The 24,736-nt window shown below is 34.5% G+C and overlaps 1 protein-coding gene across 12 annotated transcripts in view; it reads left to right on the plus strand.

The window, feature by feature from the left end:
• The window catches only part of LOC121415035 (rho guanine nucleotide exchange factor 18-like), a 172,085-nt gene that overhangs the window by 91,453 nt on the left and 55,896 nt on the right, over positions 1-24,736 (plus strand). For 6 of the 12 annotated variants that reach the window (XM_041608095.1, XM_041608100.1, XM_041608096.1 and 3 more), the window contains 8 exons: positions 10,272-10,419; positions 11,517-11,553; positions 12,922-13,047; positions 15,421-15,561; positions 19,236-19,369; positions 20,598-20,674; positions 21,644-21,824; positions 23,635-23,711. In XM_041608095.1, coding sequence (XP_041464029.1) covers positions 10,272-10,419; positions 11,517-11,553; positions 12,922-13,047; positions 15,421-15,561; positions 19,236-19,369; positions 20,598-20,674; positions 21,644-21,824; positions 23,635-23,711 — 921 coding nt within the window. The remainder of the gene's footprint in view (positions 1-10,271; positions 10,420-11,516; positions 11,554-12,921; positions 13,048-15,420; positions 15,562-19,235; positions 19,370-20,597; positions 20,675-21,643; positions 21,825-23,634; positions 23,712-24,736) is intronic. The other 6 variants (XM_041608097.1, XM_041608101.1, XM_041608102.1 and 3 more) reach the window with 6 other exon arrangements.

Raw genomic sequence — 24,736 nt, forward strand, 5'->3', positions numbered from 1 at the left:
TTTTGGTGGCCCCCCTAAAATCTTTCGCTTCCGCCGCCAATGGTCAGACGTCCATTGTAATAGCTGAAAAGTGGCTTGAATACTAAAATCTTATTCCAGTCTATCTGAGCCTCCCAGTAGGAATAGCAATAAAATAATTCAATCATAAATGACATCATCATCTGAGAGCGATTGGATTTTACTATGACCACAAGACTTGCAGCAACGCAGAATTACTGTCTGTCCTTATTTCTAGCATTATTGCCAAACTTTGAATACAATAATTCCCCTTCTGTGAAGTTTCATATTTAATGCATATTGTGATTTGTTAAAAAAAATCAGGTCCTAGTCGGATCACGTAGTGTATGGTGAGCTTCATAGTACAAGACATGGGAAGAAATGACTGTATTACAAGTACATTGACTGATTTCAGGAAGGGACTGAACATTGATAGAGAACTCACTCTCAGAGGAATGCTAGATTTAGATATGTGGATCATATTTCATAGGATTGCCTGTATAACTTAAAGGGCATCTTAGAATTTAATCTCCTGTTTCCTTTGAATCCCTCTGTATGCAAGACTCTTTCATGGACATTGTATACTGCTTCATTCTCTATAACTTCACACCCACTCCATCACAGTAATTTCCAGGTATTTTCTTGCTGGCGATTTCTACCCACTTCTGCTGACTTTGAATTCTACCCGAAACAGAAAATACCAGATATTTTCCAGTGTGTAAGCAATATACTTGTAGTGATCTTTACAGGGAATACCTGCATGATATTAGGTACCTGTCAACATTATGAGAAATTTAAAAAGAATTTTTCCAACGTCTATGAGATTTTTGCAAATTATGAAGAAAAAAAAATGCCTGTATGATAAGCTGCTTGATTAATTTCCCATCACACTACTTTGGAAAGTTTTGCAATAAGTTATGACACTTAGCATGATTAGTGGAACCTAATCATAACATGTTCCAAAAATGGCTACTTCCTCCCATTTACTTGTTGGTTGACTGACATTTTTATGCCTGAAAACATCAAATGTAATGACGTGAGCAGAATATGAGTTGGTTTCAAATGTACTAGTAGTCATGATTTTTCATAGAAACCTTGCATTGATGACATTGTAATTGTCATTGCTAGATTTCTTGTATATTCACAGTCATGAAGACAGTTAAAGTTGAAAGTCTTCGTAACAGGCTTATTAGTAATTCCATTTGCATTTCTATGGAACGAAACTGTGAATACAAGCTGAGAACATGTCTTTAAAAAAACCTATGTTTGGTGGTTTCTTTTATTACCACTCTCTTCAGCATAATTTGCCAAGGGAGAATGAGCTTCTGCACTTTTTGCTTTATAGGAAAACTTGATGTCGTAAACATTGACATTAACAAGTACATTTTTGAGAGTGGTGAAGAAAGTTGTCATGGTTTCATTACGACCCCCCCCTCAAAAATACACATGTAGTGTTATCAAATATCAGGTTTGACCTTCTATTCCTAATTTGGCCCATTCTTTGCACACTTTTTACACACTTATTTAAATTGAATGTATTGTTTAAAAAAAATTGTGTTATTGGGTGATTCATCAGCCAAAAAAGGGGAGGAAGTTTAATTTCAAGTATGAAATAAAAGAATACATATAGCCTTGAGTCACCTATATGTATGGGCCTACTCGTGTCTTATTTCTGTATGACATAATTTTTTCTTTTCTTGCAATATCATTTTATATCCTTCGTTAATCATTATATGGATCTGGACTTATTTTTGAATGAGCTAAATACTAGGCATTATAATTGGTCTATAAAAAAGAGAAACCCAGATAAATATGTTCCCTTTTTTCTAGAAAAATATAAACTCAGTTATAATAAAATCTTGGGTCCGTTGCAGAAAGAGTTGCAATCAATCGCAACTCAAAAAATCATGCGCAACTTGATTTTCAACCAATTAAAAGCGCGCATTTGGGACTTGTGTTTGATTTTTTGGCTTGCGTTTAAACGCAACTCTTTCTGCAACGGGCCCTTATCTTATAAAGAAAATTTTCTTGACATTGATAATATTTCTAGGACCAAGCATCATTGAATAACATTGCACTACTTTTACTTGAATGCTCAACACAGCAAACACAACAAATCATTTAAATACAAAAGGAGCAAGAACATTAAATTTCACCACTTCATCATATCTCATTATATTTTAAGACCATTATGATCTCTCAAATAAAACATAAGATAAATCTTTTAAAAAGTGTTGTTGATAAAGGAAATGAATGATTCCATTGTTTATATGCCCATCACATTCATAGTTAGACTATTTCAAAGTGAAGTGAAACACCTGTTACATTGCACCACTATTTTGAACAATGGTGCTCAATTAAGCTTGGTTATAGAAACCTTATTCAAGTAGGTTTGAAATAAATCAATAAGTTTCATAATGATTATTAAATTGATAGTTTTTCTCACTAATAACTGAAAATTGTTTCATTTTTATTGATACACCCTTTGTACATCATTAAATGTGCCTGACTTTGAATATATAAATGACTCAGAAGAATTTTTGAAGGAATTTGAGAGAAGTTAGGTAAGGAGGACAGCAGGTTGATAAGGCTTGACCTGACATTAGTTTGCCTTGCGAGGGCGTTTCCTGTCCTCTGTTAATGACTAATTAGATACTCCATGTGTGGAAGTAAGCCCCAGTAGAGTATTGTGACAGTCGTATGGCATCCATCAGATCATTAAGGAATCACCTGTATCTTGAGTTGTATAATATAATAGGTTTAGCTTCACCCTCACCCACACCACTCACTGCCCATCCAATCTAGTCTGCAGGCACAGACCCTGATTGAAACTTTGATCAATAAGTGTGTCTCCATGCAAAGACTAGCTAATACAAAACTTGCTGTTTCAGTACAGATCTGCCCAAATGACCAGTGAGGAGGGGGTGTGTTCAGAGAGGGAATGTCATGGTAACAATGATTGACAGGGCAGTACAATCTATGCCCAAAACCCAAAGATGAAGCAGACCAGGAGCGAGAGAGCCTTCAGTACACAAAGCATTAATAGGCTGCACATTCACACCCTCAACTCAAGTGAAGGATTTGCACAGCAGACTACATCCAACCCACACACACACATGTAGTCTGCTGACACTCGCTGGTACTAGTCAATGGTTTTTAATCTTTATTTTGGAAAAGTTGTGATAAAAATCATTTTTGCTAGAACAGCATCAAACAAATTTAATGAAAAATGAAGTAGTCCAATTACCTCATCACCCCCCTCTCTCTTAATACAATGAATATAAGTCAAAACTGTGGCATCTTTCCCATATACAATCCCATGATAAAATATACCCTCTCATTGAGTATGGCTCCTCTGAGGACCTTACAATCCCATGATAAAATATACCCTCTCATTGAGTATGGCTCCTCTGAGGACCTTACAATCCCATGATAAAATATACCCTCTCATTGAGTATGGCTCCTCTGAGGACCTTACAATCCCATGATAAAATATACCCTCTCATTGGCTCCTCTGAGGACCTTGCCCCCCTGAGCAACTGATGGGTCCATCTTCTCAATTTCACATTATCGACACCTTCATTTTAGCAAACCATGCTAAATATATCCCCCAAATACATTGCAAAAGGCTTGGAATCCAGTACTATTTCTTCAAAATCCATGGCTTACATAAATATTAGCTACAGCAGATAAATCAGCTGCAACGTGGAGCGTTGTGGCCCAGTGGGTTAGTCTTCTGACTCTGAAAAAGAGGGTCGTGGTTTCAAATCCCAGCAAAATGGCGTAATTTCCTTTAGCAAGAAATTTATCCACATTGTGCTGCATTCAACCCAGGTGAGGTGAATGGGTACCTGGTAGGAAGAAATTCCTTGAATGCTTGAGCACCTAGGCAGCCCAGCTAAAGTAGGGGTAATGATATTCAAGTCCTTTGGAAGTGCATAGAGACGTTATTCACAATGTATTATGTGCTATACAAGAACTGATTATTATTAAATCATTGTGACATGAACTCGCACGGTGTAGAACATGTACAGATAATGACGTGCATGAACATAACCAGGGAACGTTCTAATGGCCTTGAAATACCTGATAGTTTTTATATACTTGACCTTACATGAACAAGATCCTGGGACTAGAGATGCAGCAAGAAGACCCTTGCATTCCACAAAGGATAGACATTTTGCCTGCTTCACATCTGACATTCTCATAATTTGCTCACACTTTTCCAAATCCCTCAGACCTTTGAGGAATTCCTGGGATAGTTTTCGCAATTTTGAAAAGTACTTACCAACTTGCAGGTATTTTTTTTATTCAGATATGTTACAAGTAATTTTCTTTCACATTGACAAAATACCTGATATTGCTCTGATGATAAGATACCAGGTGGGTGTTTCATAAAGCTGTTCGTAAGTTAAGAGTGACTTAAAGAACGACTGGTGATCCTTTGTTGTTTATGGTAGATTCATTGGCGATGGTTTAGCGTGTGTGTAAGAAAGGATCATCAGTCATTCTTAAAGTCGCTCTTAACTTACGAACAGCTTTATGAAACGGTTCCCAGGTATTTCTGTGATATAGTGGGTATCAAATCCCCTACTGTAATCACATACATTTGGCCTACATGTATCTGATATTTCAAAAAATGGTGTATTTACTGCTAATTGAATAATGAAAGAACACTAAATATCAAAAAGCCGATTGAAGAAGTAGACTTGAATTTTTTATCTTCTATAGCAAGATATTGAATCCTAGTTGTATGAACACATTGATAAGAAGTGAAAATTGAATGATTCATAGCTCATTAACAAGTCCAGGGTTGCATACAAGCTAATGTTTCCTTTTCTTGGCTAGGAGTTACAAAAATCACTTGTTTAGGCAAAGGAAGATTGGATTCTTCTTTATCATTTGCTTCCTGCGTTAATAAGATTACTGTTTTACAATTCCTCTACTTCCCCTAGCCACCTCTTCTAACCCTTGCATTTGCCAGAAAAATGCATACTGTTAAAAAGCAAGGTAATGAGTTCATGTCTTCTATCTTCCAATTCAAATCTCTGTAGTAGGATAGGATTTTTCATGGTGAGAAGTCTGAAACAAGTGAAGTTGTGGAACTTATGGTACAGGCTGGTTTTACTGCTTAGAAGATATTTTTGATTCCCCATTTATTGTTAAACAAAATAAAATAATAGCAATAACATGTATACTGCACTTAATAAGCACTGCATGTTATTACTCCAACCTTAGTATGGCTACACTGATCGGGTGCTTAAGTATTCAAGGAATTCTTATTTCACCACACCTGGGTGGAGAGTGGCAAATTTAGATAAGTGCCTTGCCAAAGGATGTGAGTGCTGTGGTAGGAGTTGAAGCCCGGGTCTTGTAGTTCAAAGTCCAGAGACAAATCCTCTTAGCCATAACATTTCTATGATGTGCTTTAAGTTTGATATAATGGTACGATATATGATTGTTTTTCTATCGAAAAACAAATCCACAGGTTTGGATATGTTAACCAAAAAGATAACAATGAAAATCTGGCAATAAGTCTTGATTCTACAGCCAATCCATGTATGAATAATACTTGGCTAAAATTTGACTTTTTAATTGAAATTAGTGAAAGATTCTTTGCCTCTTAATTACAACAGTATTTTCTGACTGAGTCAGAAGTGAACTATAATGACAACTTCCTGATTGATGTTCTTTTTCATTCCTTTTTTAATATAAAGATCCAAAATTAAAATGAATATTTTGCATATTATCCTCAGGCAATGGCTAGTCATTCTATTCATGTACACCATTATGTTCATCTTGACTTTACTCATAAGAAGTAATATGGTGGACAAAGTTTGTTGAGGATTCCTGATAGAAAGTATGATGTATAAAATTGATTTCTTTCTGAAATCTGTTTAACCTGGCCATGGTGTAACTCCGTGTTGAAATTTTGTGAAGCCCCCCCCCCCCCCTGTCTTCCATGATAATAAATTATTTTTTTTAAACCTTCCATTTATATTAATTGGCCCTGTCTTCAAGTTTTAATGATGAAAAGAACTATTTCAGTAATGATTTCCAGTCAGTTATGGATGATACGAGTGTCAAATGAAATGAGAAATTGAACTTGTCCAGTTAGAGAGATTCTTGCCGTGTAAACCGATTTATGTAGTAGTGATACACCCCTTGCTAACCCCATTCAATCTCCCAATACCCCTGATCGTGTACCCTCCTTCTCTCATTTACTACTTTAATCCAAATCCAGAGTTTCCCTAACTTTTAGCAGACAATTAGCAGTAGTCGATGAATCATAGACATATCGTTTTGCCGGTATGTGACTTGGCTTAACTCCTACAAATTGAGTTTTCTTCCTGTATGTACAGCGGTCAGTTTGCCCCTTCTTGTTGCAAAGTCATTAATTCTTTGGGGGTTCTGTAGTTGGACTCATTAGAATGGACTTTCCTGCTACCTGTTGGATTAATACTTGGAATTAAGTTTGGAATTTAACATTCATGTATGGATTTAAAGTTTAACAGTGAACGGTAAGCCCAAACAATTATTTTGTTATTGTCTGTTTACAAGTTTGTACCATTGTATTTTAAGGAAAGTCAAAGTATGTGTACAAAACAACTATCTTGTAAAAAATGAGGATAGAATGAAGAAAAATACAAGACTTTCACTTCAAATTGCAATATGACACAAGTCCAGTTTATTTTATTTTAGGGGGGGGGGTATTTTTTATCCTTTAGATGAAATATCCTTTTATTGATGGGACCTTTGGGGTATGAATTACACATCCTCTTCTTTCCTTACTTAAAAATATAATTAGCCATGAAATACTTTTAAAATTAAAGGAAACTGTTTTTCCATCACAATTCTAATTTGGCAGTGTTCAAAGTATGATTGAAAAGGTTGGTATTATATCTATAATCAACTCTGAGACCATGCACAGAGCTTGATTTGGTAAAACTTTCTGTTTTTTAAATAAAACTTTCCCTGCATTGAACCAGACTATAGAGCAGTAATCAAAATGTGATTGTTCAGCATTAGAACAGTATTTAGACTGGTGTATGGCCTGAGCCGTTTCAAACATTATTGTGTTTTAGTTACTTTCGTCTTAACAAATGCAATTAAAAAAAAAGTGTGCTTTCCAGTTGAGTGGTGCACTAAGCATAACGCCAAGGTATTTGCACACTTCAGCTCTTAAAATTTTTTCCCCTGCGCATTTGCAAATGATGATAGTGTACACCTCAATCCAAATATATCAAAATCACATTTCTTAGGGTTCAGTTACAACTCATTACAATTTACCCAGTTTGAAATCTGTGCCAAATCTTCATTTATACAGAAAAATAAATCAGAAATGGTATCTGAGGAATAGTATAAACAGGTTATATGCTGTAAAGCGCTTTGAGCCATTCTCGGAAAAGCGCTATATAAAAATTGGCTATTATCATTATTAGGTATCATCAGCGTACATTGGAATACTGCTAAACTTTACATTAGAAATATAATTTATGAAAAGAATGAACATCATTTGGCCCATACTACTCCCTTGTGGAATTCCACAGATAATCATAAGTAGAAAATGTATTGTTGTTTAGTGTAGTAGGTTTCATGGTACACCATGTATCTTTCTTGGGCAAGTGTTGATCCTGAAAAGGACCATCCTATCTCTACGTTTGACAAGTGTGTTCTTATCGTATTCAGGAGAATGAGCAAAGTTTGTAAAAACAGGCCTTACATGAATATACTATATACTATGTTAAAGTGCTGTATGCATGGTGCCTGCATTGGTGGTGCTTTTCAGGACCAACACTTGCCCAAGAAAGATACATGGTGTACCGTGAAATCTACATACTATTCTTCTTCACAATGGAAACCTTTCAGAAGTTACAGATTGTTGATTACTTTTACATGTTTTCTTAAATTGCTCTGAAGCTATTGTAAGCTTGACTCATGTCATATTAAATTCAATTCATTTAACTTAAAAAATTATTCCTTAAAGCATGCCTGGCAGCCAAAGGCTGAATAAAATAATTCATAATAACAGAATGGTACAAACATGACGTGATGTAAATGAATCTATATCAAATGCTTTCCAAAGGTCAAATGACGCTAATGAAATAGTATAACCATCATCCAATCTTTTACAAATATTCTTGCTATTGCAAAGAGGGCTGTATTTTTTAGGAATGGGTCAATCCAAACTGATTATTTGATAGTGTATTATTATCAGAAACATCTTTATTTACTTGTTTTTAAACAATTTTCTATTAATTTGACAGTACAGGCAATACCAAAATTGGCCTATAATTAACTATGAGCCTTTGGATTACCGCCTTTAAATAATGGCATGAGTTTAGCAATTTTCAATCTAATGATTCTTGCATAAGAGATAGATTTATAATGTTTAGTAATGGTTGGTTGATGTGTAAAACTGAAAGTTTTAAAATAAACTGTAGAGGTAGTTATACCATGGACCTACTAGTAGGTCCATGGTTATACCATACAAATCTGGACATTTGTTTTTTTTGGAATCTCGTTAAAACACTTTACGACATCATTTTGTTTAACTTCATTGAAAGGGAACACAGATGAGTGTTTGATGGTGCAAACATTTTCTTAGCATACTGAGTACCATGTTTTTGCAAAGTAATCATTCATATAATATTCTATGTTTTCTGAATTGTTGTTTTCTGCTTGAATATGATAGACCTGTTCGTTTAGTCCCATGATTCCTCCGTTACTCATATCATCTTGAATAGCTACCTGACAAACCCCTTGGTATGACAATCATTCCAAGACTTATTAAAACGTCCCAACACCCCGGGGGGCACTCGACCAAAAAAGTGGTAGGGGTGTGCCGCGGGCGAGACAAAAAACGGGGGCCTTGGAGCGGGCTTATTGTAAAAAGGAGGGTCCTCGGAACGGGCTTCGGAACTACAATTTTGTGAAAACGGGTCGCCAGCGTGTGAGTACGTGCGTATGCACCCCTATGGAACAGGTATGTGTGCATGATGCAGCTAGCGCAGCCTCCGCCGGGTGCGCTCGCCCAGAGACGATGGTCGGAAAGCGCTCGGCGGCCGCTTTTCACCAAAATTACAGCAGATCAATGCGACCTGAACGGCGTAACAAAAAATATGCGAGGCTTTGGAGCGGATTTCTTCTTTTTTTCTTGATAAGAACAAAATGATATGCCTTAGAGCGGCTTTCTTTGTTTTGTTTTTCTCAATAAGACAAAAATGCTATGCCTTGGAACGGAAATTTGGGTGTAAAAATGGGGGTCCCCCTCCGCGGCACATACCCACTATGCATTATATACCGAGTGTCCCCCCCCCCCCGGGCCCAACACTGTGTATGAGATTTGATCCCCCGACCCCCTGGACCACCTCATTTATCCTATTTCCTAGCAGTCTGGTCAAGATTTCAAGTGGATATAGGCTGGCTATTCTGTCACAAGGAAGAACCAGGGGGCTCCTCTAAGTTCTGTTTCCTTCCAGACAAAATCCTGATTGAATTGAGTTAGTTTTAATTAGTGTAGACACACTATGTACCCCCAGCCTGCATGCAACCTGACTCATCGTAACAATATGAGGGCCCCCTGACTCCAAGATAGTTGCAGGTTAAAGCACAATCCCTTGAAAAAGGTGATTTCTTTACCCCCCCCCAAGTGGTGAATGTTTGAATGAAATATGACTAGTATTACTTTCAAATTGCCAGTTTGGTTCTTAAGGTAATGACAAGTGATAGGAACAGCTCTCCAATTCACCATGTATTAGATTATTAGGATTTTGTTTTAGGTTTCCTCTCAAGAAAATTTACCCTTGAAATAAAAATGAAAACTAGATAGCACATTTTGCATGTTTTTATTGTTTTGGATGATTCTTTCATAGTTATGTCAAAGAAGCATGAATTCAGTCAAAAGTCTTGATGGTAAAGACTTGTTTTGTATGGGTTGATTGAGAGATCACAAACTCAGATGGCCATGGATTTGAATCCTAACCATGGCATGTTTTCCTTCAGCAAGAAATGTATCAACATTGTGGTGCACTCAACCCAGGAGGGCCGAATAGGGGCACCTGGAATGTACTGAGTGCTTATTTCATTTTTTTTTTTAGTTTTCTTCTGTAGCCCAACAAGCACACAAAGCATGAGGTGATAACAAATTTTATGATATTTTTCGAAAATTTCCAAAATTTCCAGATATCGAGCATGGTTTGTGTTTAATAATCCAGAGTTCAGTTTCTAGAGCATTTACTCTGACTGTACATGTCTTTCTTTTATTGTTGCAGAAGCAAAATGATGGGTATGGGTTAGGCGGAGATGAGAGTACCTTGCCTGAGGATAGCAACGTCAGCTCTTCCCGTTCTTCTACCAAGAATACCCATATCACCCCTGTTGTCAGGAGACAGAAGAAAAATAACCTCTCGACCGAACAAAGTAAATTCTTAGATCAATGTGATGCAGTAAAATTGGCAAATTAGTATTGCTGAATCTTTCCATTTTAGAAATAAAGAGAGAGATATATAAAGGTTGCCTTTAGAAGTTTAAAATTTCCTTTTTGGGTGAGAAAACTATAATTTTGATATCCTTAAATACTGCCATTCAGAAATAGAAATTTTTGGATTGGTTGGGAAAAGTGATTTTGATATTGGCATAATATTGCCAGTTTAAGATTTTTTGCTTCTCTGCTATAGCATGTAAGAAATCTTTTCAACATGTTACCTCATCAAAAATTATATACCTCATATGGTAACTAATAGCACATGCAACTAAAAGACATTGAATCTCAAAATATTATTGAAGCAAGAAATTTATTAATAGATTTTATTTTTAATGTCATCAGTTGCATTCTTGAATAAAGAGCTAAGACAAACATAGGTAATACTTGTAGCACTACATATCAAATTAGACATGTATTCACAAGGCTATCTTGATACTCATTCATTTCATTATAATAAGATGCATATAAGTATCCTATAAAAGTCAATTGATTGGATAGTTCTGAATTCTTTGTTTGGTATATGTGTGTATATATATATATATATATATATATATATATAGTGAAAGAATATTGATATTTAGAGGCCTATTTTTTATTTTGTAAACTAATACTTTGGGATTCCATCCTGTTTGAGTCAAGGGGGACAAATGAAAGGAAGAGTCCGTCTGAGTGGAGCAAATCTTCAAAACCCATATGAGAAACTTCCAATAAACAACAAAAAGGGGGATACAAATTCCTGCCAAAACCAGATGAATTCAATTTTCAGTTGTGAGATCGTTTCAAGATAACAAGCAGGGTATCAGAAAAGGGGCAAACAAGAAGGAATAAACAGGGAAATCTTGACAGGCCAAGCTAATATACATACACTATACGGTGCTGAGAAATTAAGTTTTTTGAAAGAAAAACAATCTAAGGGCTCTCCTAATTATGGATACAGTGTTAGAGGATATTGTGAGATGTACAAATACTGGAGGATCATTTATATCAACATTTTTATCAAATAACAATGGATTTATGTTTTGTTGTATCACAGGACAGCACCGTAGTGCTTCTATGTACGATACTAGACTGTAAGTATACATATCTATTCTCTTTAATGATTACAGTGAATACTTGCAATATTACCCTTTTCAACCATTAATGTGCATGTTTTTTGTGAGTTCTGGGGTATTCTGGCAGTACATTGGGAAATAGTTCCTGATTTAGGGACATTATACATATATATTACTGATATGCTCTTATTTCTCTATAATTCTTTCATTTTCCACATTATATAAGAAGTTTGAAAAATGCAATTGCCTTTTTATTACTCTTATTCATTCATTCAAATGAAAAAAGGATTCACAAAGAGCTTTAAATATTCATATAGTCTCTTTCAAAGCATACATTGATGTCTAATTTGGCATATATCAGGGATTGTTTAATAAAATACTTTGTTTCCTAAATTGGGTGTATTACAGCTCTCATTCACTCTCACAGGCCTAAGCTCTCACAAGGGGTTTCAATCAGGAAGGGGTGTTAAGATCATAAACTACGCAGAATTTTCATAACTGTGCTTAATGCAGCCCAGAAACTGAGAAGGGTCCAGTAATACAGTAGTAAAGATGAAATTCACGCTTGTTTCTATGGTTTTGCAATGTGCCTTATGGATGGAAATTGATTTACTTTGTGTACGAAGTAGTCCATGATTTAAAGCCCTTTTTGTTTTAAACCTCTCTGAGTATTTTGGCCAAGTGGTTCAAGACTAACCACTGAATGTACCTGCCAAATCCATAATGTTGCTTGGTGATTAATGTCCTTCTTGCATGAAGTAATAATACAATAAAACCTGCATGAATCACATACTCCATTATTTCATTCATCCTTGGAAGAATTAATGCTATGCCTCATCTTGTTCATTGTTAACTGTGCTTTTAGTTTTATTTTGTATCAGTGGAATTGAATGAAACTTTAATCCTAAAGAATATCTTATTACACCATCTTTCTTTTACAACCTAGTGTGATGGGTTCTATCCTTTTATTCAAGATCATGCTCTCTACCAATATTTTCTGTACTTTTTTTCCTCCATACTTTTTTGGTTATTGTCATCAAGGTGTCGATCCAGGAATGGTTACAGGTGCACCCCTTTTCCTTAATATTGGTGTTCAGCCCCCACCTTTCCAAGAATAGACCCTCTCTTTAACAGTGACAGATAATGCATGTTTGTCATTTCATTTATTTGGGGATTACTTCCTCTTTAGAAGCAAAAACCTATTTTTTTTACTTATCAGAAATGATAATCATCGGAAGGGGGGGTGGATTATTTAAAGTAATTTGGAGATTTCTCTGCCCCCATTGGATATCTTTCTGGATTTGTCCCTGAGGTTTGCCATGTTTCTCTCTTTAATTATTTTATTCCATTATTCTACCTTGTACCATCTATCTTGCATGCCATTAGTTCTGAACTCTTCCGATTAGGGGGTTTAGAAGAAGAAAAAGAGGAGGAGGAGGAGGAAGAAATAGAAGAAGATGGCGATGGTGAAAATGAAGAAGAAGAAGAGGAAGAAGAAGATGACGATGAGGGGTAAATTCTCAGCCCATCTCACCGTGTGTTCAATACTAACCCATCAAATTACTTCAGTCACCTAATTTTTTTGCCTAATGCTTGAAAATAAGAAATCGAAAAATGAAACCTAACATCTTGAAGTGTCACAAGCTGCATCCACCCTTAAAAAGGCAATACAAAAACACCCCAAAATGAAAATGGTTTTCATGGAATGCTTACAATCTTACCATTCTTTGCAAAGTGTTGTAAAACAAATATTGTAGTTTAAAAAAAGTAAAAGAAATGTCGGGTGATTAATAAGCATCATCTCAGGGTCTGAGTATTATATAAAAAAAAAACAGTTTGATTCTTTCATTCTATTCTGTTCTTAGCTTTTCTCTTCAGTCTGAATACAAGTTTGCAGAATTTCATCACATTTATCTCCTCTTGTATCCCTTTCCCTTCAAAAATATTTTTCTTTAAATATTTATTTTTCATCTGCTTTTTAAAACATTTCTTTTCAATTCAGCTGAATAAAATGATAAGGAAGGTGGTTTGATTTTGTATTATTTTCTATTGGAAATGAATTAATACTAATATTGAATATGAATTTTGATTTTAATTTGAGCATTGATGACTATTTAGTTGTACTCATCCATTCAGCTTGATCTGACCAATGTGATACCACACACGACAAGGCATTTAAGATCAACTTCAATTAAAATACCCACAGAATGTTGCCTTTTTAAAGTAAACTTTAACTTTACAAAATAACAAAGGAGGACACTTTGATAGATTCAAAATACACCCTTGTAGTTGAAGCAAAATTAAATTTAAAAAAAAAAAGAAAATATATTCACAGGATTGGTTATTCAAGTGAAAAAGGAAAATGCTGATTATTTAATATGCTTTACATCAAATTGTTTCAGGGTTCCCAGCCCATCAGGGAAATGAGGGGAAATTATTTTTCTTTTTCCCAGTCAGGGAAAAATCAGGGAATTTTGATTGGCCCAAAAGTCGAAAGCACGGTAGTCAGTCAAACTCTGTTATATTTTGTTGCATATCAAAGCAACATCCATTTAATGACTGGTTATGTTGGTTATGGAGTGTGGTGGATGGCTGTGTGGGGGAGAAGGGAAGTCATTACATGCCTGTGTAATAGTACTAATTAGTTTTGCATTATTGTTTTTATACTGAAAATAAAAAAAATCACTGCAACAACTTAGAAACCATTCAAAATTGGGAATGGGTTTAAATAATCATTAGGGAATTTTTAAACTTCATCAGGGAAAAGTCAGGGAATTTAGTTTTTTTGAAAAGCTGGGAACCCTGTTGTTTACTCTTTGTCATATCTTGTGACCTATTTGAACTTTGTCATAATGAGAATAATTTGTTTTCAAGTATTCCAAGGATTAATGAAAGCATCTCAAGTATTGCAAATATATATTTGTTAAAAATCCCTGTCAAGAAATTTTATATGAATTCGAGATTTATGAAATTGAAAATAATTCAAGATTTATAAAATTAAAATAACAGTTCGACTTTTATAAGGTTCAATTAACAATATTTTAAAGTAATAATTCATTATAGCCACACTTTCATTGGATGCAACCTTTTTGAGAATTTTGAGTTGGTCAATTCCTAAATAAATTTTTCATGTTATTGAAAGTTAAGTAAAAGTGAATGAGCGAAATCTTTTGCTGTTTTGAAGTGTAAATTTGAGCCAATATGATCTTTGTAATGACATTCAATGATGAATCTATGTGATTTTCACAATCTTATTAGTTATTTGGCATAGAAAAAGTATTTTTTTTCTTGAAAAGTGTGGGGGTCATTGTACTTACAATCCCATCTCCCTCAAAAATAAGTGATAACTCATTCTACCCCTCTTCTCCTCCCCCATTCCCTAGTTTTGCAAGCCTATTATTGATTTCTCATCACATTGATTTGGTCATAATAAATTATTGTTATGGTGTAATCAATTCTTGTGTTGTTCATAATTGACTGTTGTTTCTGTTGTAGTTATTGATCAATTTTCACTTACAAATGGCATGGTAATAATATGTTAGTTTTTTTGTTGTGCATATCATATGATAAGTTAACATCCAGCATTCTTTGGAGGGGTGTATTTAAATGCTTAAAATGTGTTGATGCACTTCTTAAGAATTTCTGATCAATTTAGAAAAGAATGCACAAGCTAAAACCTATGTTGCTTTTCCTACTCTCTTGCTGTAAGGAACATTAAGTTACTTTGTGTAGCTAGTAATAGTGTTTTTGTCCTACAGTGTAACTTGCTTTTGTGCACTTTCTTTTTCCAACTAACCTATGCCTTTACCCCCTACCAACCCAAACGCACCCATTGCCTAATCCTTTTACCCCTTACTCCTCCTAAATGCTGCTTGATGTAATAAGGCATAAAGGAAAAGACCCAGCTGTTTCTGAAGCAATAGGAGTTAAACCTCAATTAGATCTGGTTAGACCCAGCCTAGATCCACTTAGACAGATCAATTTCTTCACTATCTTTGATTTTGAAGAAGGAGAAGATGAAGATTTGTAAGTTTAGATGGTATAATTTTGCAGTAATTTCTTTTTTTTTCTCCTCATATATTTATGGTTTGTGATCATGCACTATATAGCTTTCTGCATCCCGTCATTAAATCAACCAATGACATCATAGCTTTCTGTATCCCATCCTTTAATCAACCAATGACATCATAGCTTTCTGTATCCCATCCTTCAATCAAGCAATGACATCATGTGCTATAGCTTTAAATCAACCAATAACATCATGCACTATAGCTTTATGTACCCCATCATTAAATCAACCACTGACATCATGCACTATAGCTTTCTGTAGCCCATCATTAAATCAACCACTGACATCATGCACTATAGCTTTATGTATCCCATCATTAAATCAACCAATAACATCATGCACTATAGCTTTCTGTATCCCATTATTTAATCAACCATTGAACTCCATTAAACTCCACCCCTTGTTAACCCCATTGAAATCATTGTTTGCTCATTTTGTATTTTCCAAAGCATGCAAATTTCCAAAGCCCATTTGAAGTTGAATTTTTTTCTGTGTTTGTGTGTTGTTTGGGAGGTTGTGTGTTTGTTTGTAGGGAACATTATTTTAGGTCAGGATAATATTGAAAACGTACATTTATGATATACCAATACTAAATAGAACAATTAAATAAAGCCATTGTTTCTTTTGGCTCATAAATTTTTTTTCAACATTTGAATTCATTGTGGGGTAAAATAAAGAGTATTCCATAATAAATTGGTTATGTTATTGATGGAATCTAGGACCCTGTTCTCATTACGCTTTCTAAAACAAGTTTACTTGAAAACTACATCCCGAGATGGTTTTCTGTTCTCATTACACGTTAATTTAGCTTCCACTGAACTAGTTTCCAGTAAACTATTTTTAGGAAGGTAGTTAGAACGGTGTCTAAAATCTGGTTTCTGTGGGTAAAGTTGTAGTTAACATGTTGAAAGTTTTGTAAAAAAGGAAATGAGAACATGGATTTGATTAGCTTATCAGTGAGACAAAAAGATTAGTTACCTTCTTGTAGATTAATAATGACATGACAACTGTGAAATACCACTTAGTCTAATTTAACAGTCATATTCAAAATTTGAAAAAAAAAACCCATAAAATATAATGCAACCCATGCTACCCTCTTGAAAGACATGTATGTGAAAAAAAAAATATTCATAAATAATTTACCAAAACTTAAGATTAACTTTGATGATATAACTTGTAGTTCATGGGGATCATTCTTCAACAAATTCAATTTGATTTCAATTCATCACTTGTTTAACCGAAAAGACACAATTACAACATTGAACATTTCTTTACTCAAATGATACCAGTCAATATAAGTAGACTAATTATTTTCAACCTGCACTTATCTAACTTATTGAGACCCATAATATAAGGAATTAAAATATATATATCTGATGGCAAAGTGAAAATTAGAAGAAAAATAAGTTATCAAGAAAAAATGGCTTTGATGGTATATTTTTGAGCCTAAGCTTATATGATTGATAGGTGTCATTTCCATGCATGACCTACCACTCCAATACCAACAGTAAGTTACCCAAAATTAATTTTGAGATTGAGATGGAAAATGATATAATTTCTAAATATTGATCAACAATAACTTTCACTTGATTGAATGAAGAAGAAATTCAGTGAGATCTGCAAAGAATAAGATGAAAACAAGGTTTGAAGTTCTACATTTAGGTTCACTCAAGCATGACGGTGTGCACACTGAAACTTTCAAGCAGTCCACAAAAAATGGTGTTAAAGAAACTCTATTATCTCATCTTTCATTTTTTAACTTTTCAGCTTTAAATTTTGACAGCTGCTCTTTCATAAAATCTAGTTTTTGAGTTTTACTATTTTGGTCATTAATACCATGGTCACATTTGTTCTACGGTGGCTGTACGGCGAGTCGAAAACAGCCGTTTTAACATTTTTACCCAACTACGTATAGGTGGTTTGAGTCAAAAAGAATAAAACCGCTGTTTTCGACTCGCCGTACGGCCGCCGTAGAGCAAATGTGACCATGGTATTACAGATGATGTTTTTTGTGATTTATTGTTGGTTTTGGGGTGGCTGATGTTGGTGTACGTATGTTTATTGGCATGTGAGTATTCAAATCATTTATTCTTCAGGGGAATGTTTCACAAAGATTTAAGTTTGATTTTAGAGTTGCATTTAAATTTCAGTTGCATCCAGTATAGAAGGTATCATCACATTGGTCAGATCATACTAAAATGACACATGCTACTTTATATTGTGTGTTACTCTCTAAATTCCAAGGATTTAAAATAGATTTAGATTAGCTGTGAATAGTGATAACAGCCAAATATTAGATTCAGATTGAAACCTTGTTGATTTAAATATAAATCTAAAAGATTTGAATTTAAATCTTTTGAGATTTCAAAGTTAATCCTGAAGATTTCAAATAAATTTAAAATTTGGTCACTGGTCACTATTCACAGCCGATGTGGAATTATTTTAAATCCTGAATTTAGATTGTACATATCATGCGTGTGTCGGCATTCAAGAATGAGTCTGTGTCACATCTTTGTGAAACACCCATCAGAATTCCAGCCTACGAACTCATTGTTTTTTTTTCTTAGTCTCATTTCAAGGAATATATCTTCACTGCATGTTGGAAGTCAATCCATTCTATTAGATATTGGGAATTATCCATGAAATACTTGAATTTTTCATTGCTTATCATTTTGTAGCCCTTGAAATCTCAAGAGTTTTCTACATGGTGGGCAGGCATTGAAATTGAGCGTAGTAAGTTTAGACACTCTAATGATTGTCAGAGCCATGTCTATCACCAAGACTTCCACTCAGAATCATTTGTCATTTTCCCTAGTATGAGCAAAAGAAAGAATTCAGGGGGCCATTTCATAAAGCTGTTCGTAAGTTAAAAGTGACTTTAAGAATGACTGGTGATCCTTTCTTATGCGCTAAACCATCCCCAATGAACATTTCTGTATATAACATTTACCTCAAGAAATGATCACCAGTCGTTCTTAAAGTTGCTCTTAACTTACGAAACAGCTTTATGAAACACCCACCAGGAATGGTGATGTTACTGATGCTGATAGTGACTCATGCTCAAAGACATGATAAAAGGACTATTAGAAAGCAATCCTTAAATACTCCACACTAATACAACCTAATTACTATACCTTAGCAGAGCAGCTATTTTGCACACTACACAATGATAATAACGGCTTTGACAGCAATATCGAGATTAATGACAAATGTTAACTTTTCTAACTTATTTGGTGATTTAAAAACATAAATTCATGTTTTTAGTGGTGCAAGTTAGAGCATATCTTCAAGAGTTTATGAGCAAGTATTCTGTAGGACAGTGGCTTGTAACAATCGTCTGCGTTCGCGGAGCCCAGCCTCCTGTGCAAGCCCCCCCCCTGGTTGTTCTGGAAAGGTGCATTAATTTGACCCCTCCCTCAACCCACCAATTCGCAAAAAGCTCTTCCCCTGGGTTTTCTTGGAAGGGTATGACTCTGGGAAGACAGACAATTGTCACTAGCCTTGGACAGTATATGTTGTATGTTTTTATCAATTCCAATGCTGAAATCTTACAAGATAATACTTCAGTTCAAACCTTACACGTATAAAGCATGTTAAATCATTTTGTTGGTCATTTATCTTATCCATGCAGTAGTTCAGAGAATGATGAGTCTGGTAGCGCTGGATCTCTAAGTGCGGAACATAGACGTCAGGCACGTCTGTCACTCACAGAGTTTCTTGCCGATCCTCGCAACTTTGATGGTAGCTCAGAGACCCAGCAATCAAGTAAGTGATTAACTTGTCTAGTAGGCTGCTAGGTACACTTCAGAAAAAAATGTCAGGAATGGTGTCATTTTAAATCATATCTGGTAAACAATTTCATTTCATTTATTTTTTGCTGCAACTTCCTCATAAACAAATTTAAAAAGGAAAAAAATAAAATAAACTGTATGTTACAACATATTTGACAAGCAAAACTCTGAAAAAAGTTGTATTTTCTATGATATATCGACTAAACAAAGTTGCAAGGGTTGCCACTATAAGCTTAGCTTGACCACTCAATAAAAATTTATTCCCCAAAAATTCTTTGTTTGCAGTTTTATGCAAGATAAGAGTTCAAAAGGATTTTTTTTTAAAGAAATAAAAAATCATTCTGAGAGAGAGCTCTAAAATATCCTTAATCAATAAATGAAAAAAAAAAATGGTAACTTTATATTTGTAAGATGAGAAATGAATTGAAAAAAAAATGTACACAAGAATTTTTGGATACCAATTTTTCGGAATGCTTGGAACAGTTGGAACTGAGATTCCATGCATGAGTGAACCTCAAACCTAGTTAGTATTTTTTTTAAAGCTCTCACTGAAAAAAATGTATATGATTCTACATTCAACCAAGAACTGGCATGGGTTTTGGTTGGTCAATGTGGTAAGATATATATCATTTTAAACCTTAGGTTGTGCTTTTTCAAGCTCAGTCAAAATCTCAAAATTCATTTTGTGCTACATGTACTTATTGTTGGTTTGGTGATGGCACACACATGGTGTTTTTTCATTACTAAAAGCTAGTTTTTGAGAATGATCAAAATTAAAACAACGTCTGAAAATTTGTATGATTGCTTTTCAAAAATCAAATTTGCGTTTTTTGAAAAGTTTGTCAAGGCATACTAACTTACAAATGCTCTTATGACACTTGTGCATTCTTAATCTTCTATTTCTGTCCCTTTGAAAGGGGTTGATCGGTTGATCTAACTTCTTCACTACAAAAACAGAACAACCAGCCAATTTCATGATTTCTTTTTTCTTATTTCTTAGATATATATTACCCCACGAATAAGTATAGCCCAGATTTTTTAGTAAATTTATGAAGAATATTCTCTTCTGAATTATCCAATGGCAACCTCATATTTAGTTAGATTGAATGTGACATTGCATCTTATTTGTATGGCATCTATGAAAAGAATGGACAAACCAATTCAAAATGTTTAAAATTATGTATTTTTTTTTATATTTCCAGATGCAATGGATAGGTCAAATTCTGTTTTGAGAAAATTCAGCTTTCTAAAAGTAGGAGGACAGCGAAGAGAGAAAAAGGTGAGTTTCAGCATTATTATTATCTCCATTTTATCAACATGTTTTTAGGGCTTCAAATATATGTTTTTATCATCAAAATTTGTTTTTTTGTGTGGGCGATGTTTCAAATCAATTAAATATGTTTAAGGTCAAGTCCACCTCAGAAAAATGTTGATTTGAATCAATAGAGAAAAATCAGACAAGCACAATGCTGAAAATTTCATCAAAATCGGATGTAAAATAAGAAAGTTATGACATTTCAAAGTTTTGCTTATTTTCAACAAAATATTTATATGAATGAGCCAGTTACATCCAAATGAGAGACTCGATGATGTCACTCACTCACTATTTCTTTTGTTTTTTATTGTTCGAATTATACAATATTTCAATTTTTACGAATTTGACAATTAGGACCTCCTTGCCTGAAGCACAAAATGTTAAAATAATGGAATTCATGTGTTCAGGGAGGAATGAAACTTCATTTTACATGACAATGACGAGAAAATCCAAATATTTCATATTTCATATAATAAAATACAAAAGAAATAGTGAGTGAGTGATGTCATCAACTCTCTCATTTGGATGTAACTGGCTCGTTCATATAACTATTTTGTTGAAAATAAGCGAAACTTTAAAATGCCATAACTTTCTTATTTTACATCCAATTTTGATGAAATTTTCAGTGTTGTGCTTGTTGAATTTTTCTCTTTTTATTCAAATCAAATTTTTGTTGGGGTGGACTTGTCCTTTAATAATTTTCATTAAATAACAATATGGAGTATAAAACTAAGTAAAATCAAGTACAAGCCCCCCCCCCCAAAAAAAAGGTTCAAATAAACAGTAGAAATCAACACATTGCAAAACAGTAATGAGACATTGCTGGAATTGGTTGGTTTACACAACCACTTTAATTAACTTATAATTACATTGTAGAGTGATCATTCATGTAATGCCATGAAATAAATATTTGTCACTTGATTGTCATTTTAGAAGGAAAAAGAGAAAGACAAGGAAAAGGAGAAAGAAGAGAAGAAAGAGAAGGAAAAAGAGAAGGATCGGATAAAGGATAGTTTCAAGCAACATAATTTTGTAAATTCATCATTCTCAAACTCAACGAAATGCAACTACTGTGAGAAACCCCTTCAAAACAAGCCAGCTCTCCAGTGTCAAAGTAAGTCTGTTTATATTATTATCACTTTTATATAATATTCAATTTTTCAATTCAATTTCAATTTATTTCATTCATAAAAACACATAAATATACATAGTAATAAACAAAACATCAATATAAGAATGTGGAGACAGCTTAGAAGAACCAAGTCTCATACAGTGCTGCCACCAAAATGTAAGCACAAACATTTTAAATAGAACATTTTAACATAATAACTAGAAAATAAGGATGATAAATACAAATACAAATATTGACTGGCCTTGAATCATATCAAATATATTGCCCACAAAAGAATCATATTGGCCCGAGTCTTTAGATATGGGCAGTATGGTACTTTTAAAGGCAGTATATTTGATGTTCCCAAAAGAAGAGCCAGTCAATATTTATATAATCATCCAAATCAGACATCTGCAGCAAAATCATGAAAATTGAGATATTTCTTTCAAGAATATGGTTCTACTTTGTCTTTTTATATCAGGGGCCAGGCTCTGCACTTTACCATTATGACGTACTTGCAATCATAAGATTGCGTCCCTTGTAACGCAAATCCATCGCCTAGATCCAGTGTTGTCTTTATTGTGACATATATTGTTGCTAAGCGGATCATTATTATGCGTATCTCTTTATATGCATCCTCAAATACCCGGATGAGAGACCAGGGAAAATACCAAGATATATTTTGCATCGTCTCTGCATGCAAAGTAAATATGTGCATAGAGACCAAGCAAAATACAAACAATATACCTAACCTTCCTGATATTCAGAATATCTAAGGCAATACAGGGTTTTGTAAATTACCAGCTCAGATGTCTGACACGGGTGATAATAGTACATCTATAAGTACATGTATGAATATCACCATCATCATAATAGCCATCATTACCATCTTAAAGTGATTGGTTAACATTGGTTTGAATTTAAAAAAATCTGAGCTAGAAAGTCACACTTGTCACCTGTGTCTGTGATATGTTACAAAAATGAAGCCCAGAAAAAAATTCGTTCGAAAATGATTATTTAGTGCTTCAAAAATTGAAGTATAAAGTGACCGGAAACACCTTCTTAATTTCATCCCATACACTCATGTGTACTATTTAGGCATCTATAAGACACCTATTTACAAAATCGGGGTTTGCCTTGTAGTTTTGGCTTTTCATTCTCAATAATGGTTGTTTTCAGAGTTTATTAGTCCTAATATATGCACTTGTACACATGTTTCATCTTGGTTTGAGAATATTTTAAATCTGCTGCTCACAAAGTTAAACTATACCTTTAAGCCTTACTATCATCACCACTGCAAACATCACCACCACCATGTTAATATTAAATCATTATCTATCATCACACATACCAACAACAACATCATCATAGAAGCCATTGCAAGCATCACAATCATTACCACCATCACCACTACTAACAAAAATCACCATTGTCGGTTTCATGACATTTTCTCCGGCGACAATTGCTCCTCTGTGAATTCACACACTAATGGAAAAACCAACTTTAACCCTGGATTTAACACCTTATCCTAAACCTAGCATAAAACCTTATTGCAACCCTAACCCATTTTAGACGAAATAAACCCTGGAGCAATCGTTGCAGGAGCAAATGTTGTGTCACCCGATTATCACCATCACCATCAACACCATCACAAACACCACCATCGCAACACCACCACCAACGCGCCAATGCCAGCACCAAGCTTACCATCACCATTGCCATCAGTATTGAAATGTGAATTCACATTAAGATTTCTGAAGCTATTTCAGAGGAAAGACATTTTATTTTCAACTCTCGTTTCTTTTATTTCCAGTTTGTTACGCAAATGTTCACACTTCATGTAAAGATAATGTCGCTCCATGTGCAAGACTCACAAAGCATCCCAAATCGGTAAGTACATCAGCAGAACAGTTATAAGCTAAAATCTTACAAACTTTTAAGTTCTGAATTCATTTTTGTTGTAGTAATTCAAAGTGATTTTCTTATATCAAGAATTCTTTTATAAGCTGCTACAGCTGTCGTTGACCCATTTGCTTCCGCAATCAACTTTAATTTACATGTGATGATTTGATTGGTTAGTAATGGATATATTGAACAAGTTTTGCTTGCAAGAATGAATTGGATTGGCCATTGCTATTTAGGATTGATTATAAACCTATGGATGATGCCTTTCAATGTTGTTCGCTGATCTATAAGATGGGTTGCTAGAGAGCATGAAGCTATGATAGATGATTTGGTACCTGTACTTGCATCCTCTGATAGAAATGCATTGACACCTCACTGAGTGATATGTTTGTTGTTTGCTTAGCTTGTCTATTTAAAATCTCAAATTGATGGTTGAGCCAGAGCCATTGCTTGCCTTTACCAAGAACTCTATACTACTTGAAGGCCTGCAGACATAGCAATTCTCTTCCTATTAGCTTTTGAAGTTTAGATTCAGCTCATAATCACAATCAAAGGATGAGTGAAGGAATAGGCTAAGAGCAGATGGCAACAGCAAAGAAGATGTTGAAAGATTGTAGATGCGCATTGTTGCATAACTCTGCTTCTTGTGAGAAAGGGACGGAAGTTGACCCATCAAACTTCACTGCATGTCTTCATGAAAGAAACTGTCATGCTCAGCTGTTGTGGTGGTCAGTCTAATTTCTCAAGTAGCTCAAAGATACTACTCTGGACATCTTTTGTCAGGTCTAAGAAGGCGAGATACTGGGGACAGTCTATCTTGTCAAACAGCTAAAGAGTCTTTCTACTGTTTCTTTCCCTCAGAATGATTAGACTTCAGATTGTGATTATCAAACTAAACTCCCCCTGTCAGAATGTGCATCATGTTGAAATATATTGAACAATCTCAATGATAGTTTTTGTACAGAGACACGTTTGTCTAAAATAAATGTTGGGACTTACAAAAAACTGTT

Source organism: Lytechinus variegatus, chromosome 5 (genome assembly GCF_018143015.1).
Source record: "Lytechinus variegatus isolate NC3 chromosome 5, Lvar_3.0, whole genome shotgun sequence".
Taxonomy (NCBI): domain Eukaryota; kingdom Metazoa; phylum Echinodermata; class Echinoidea; order Temnopleuroida; family Toxopneustidae; genus Lytechinus; species Lytechinus variegatus.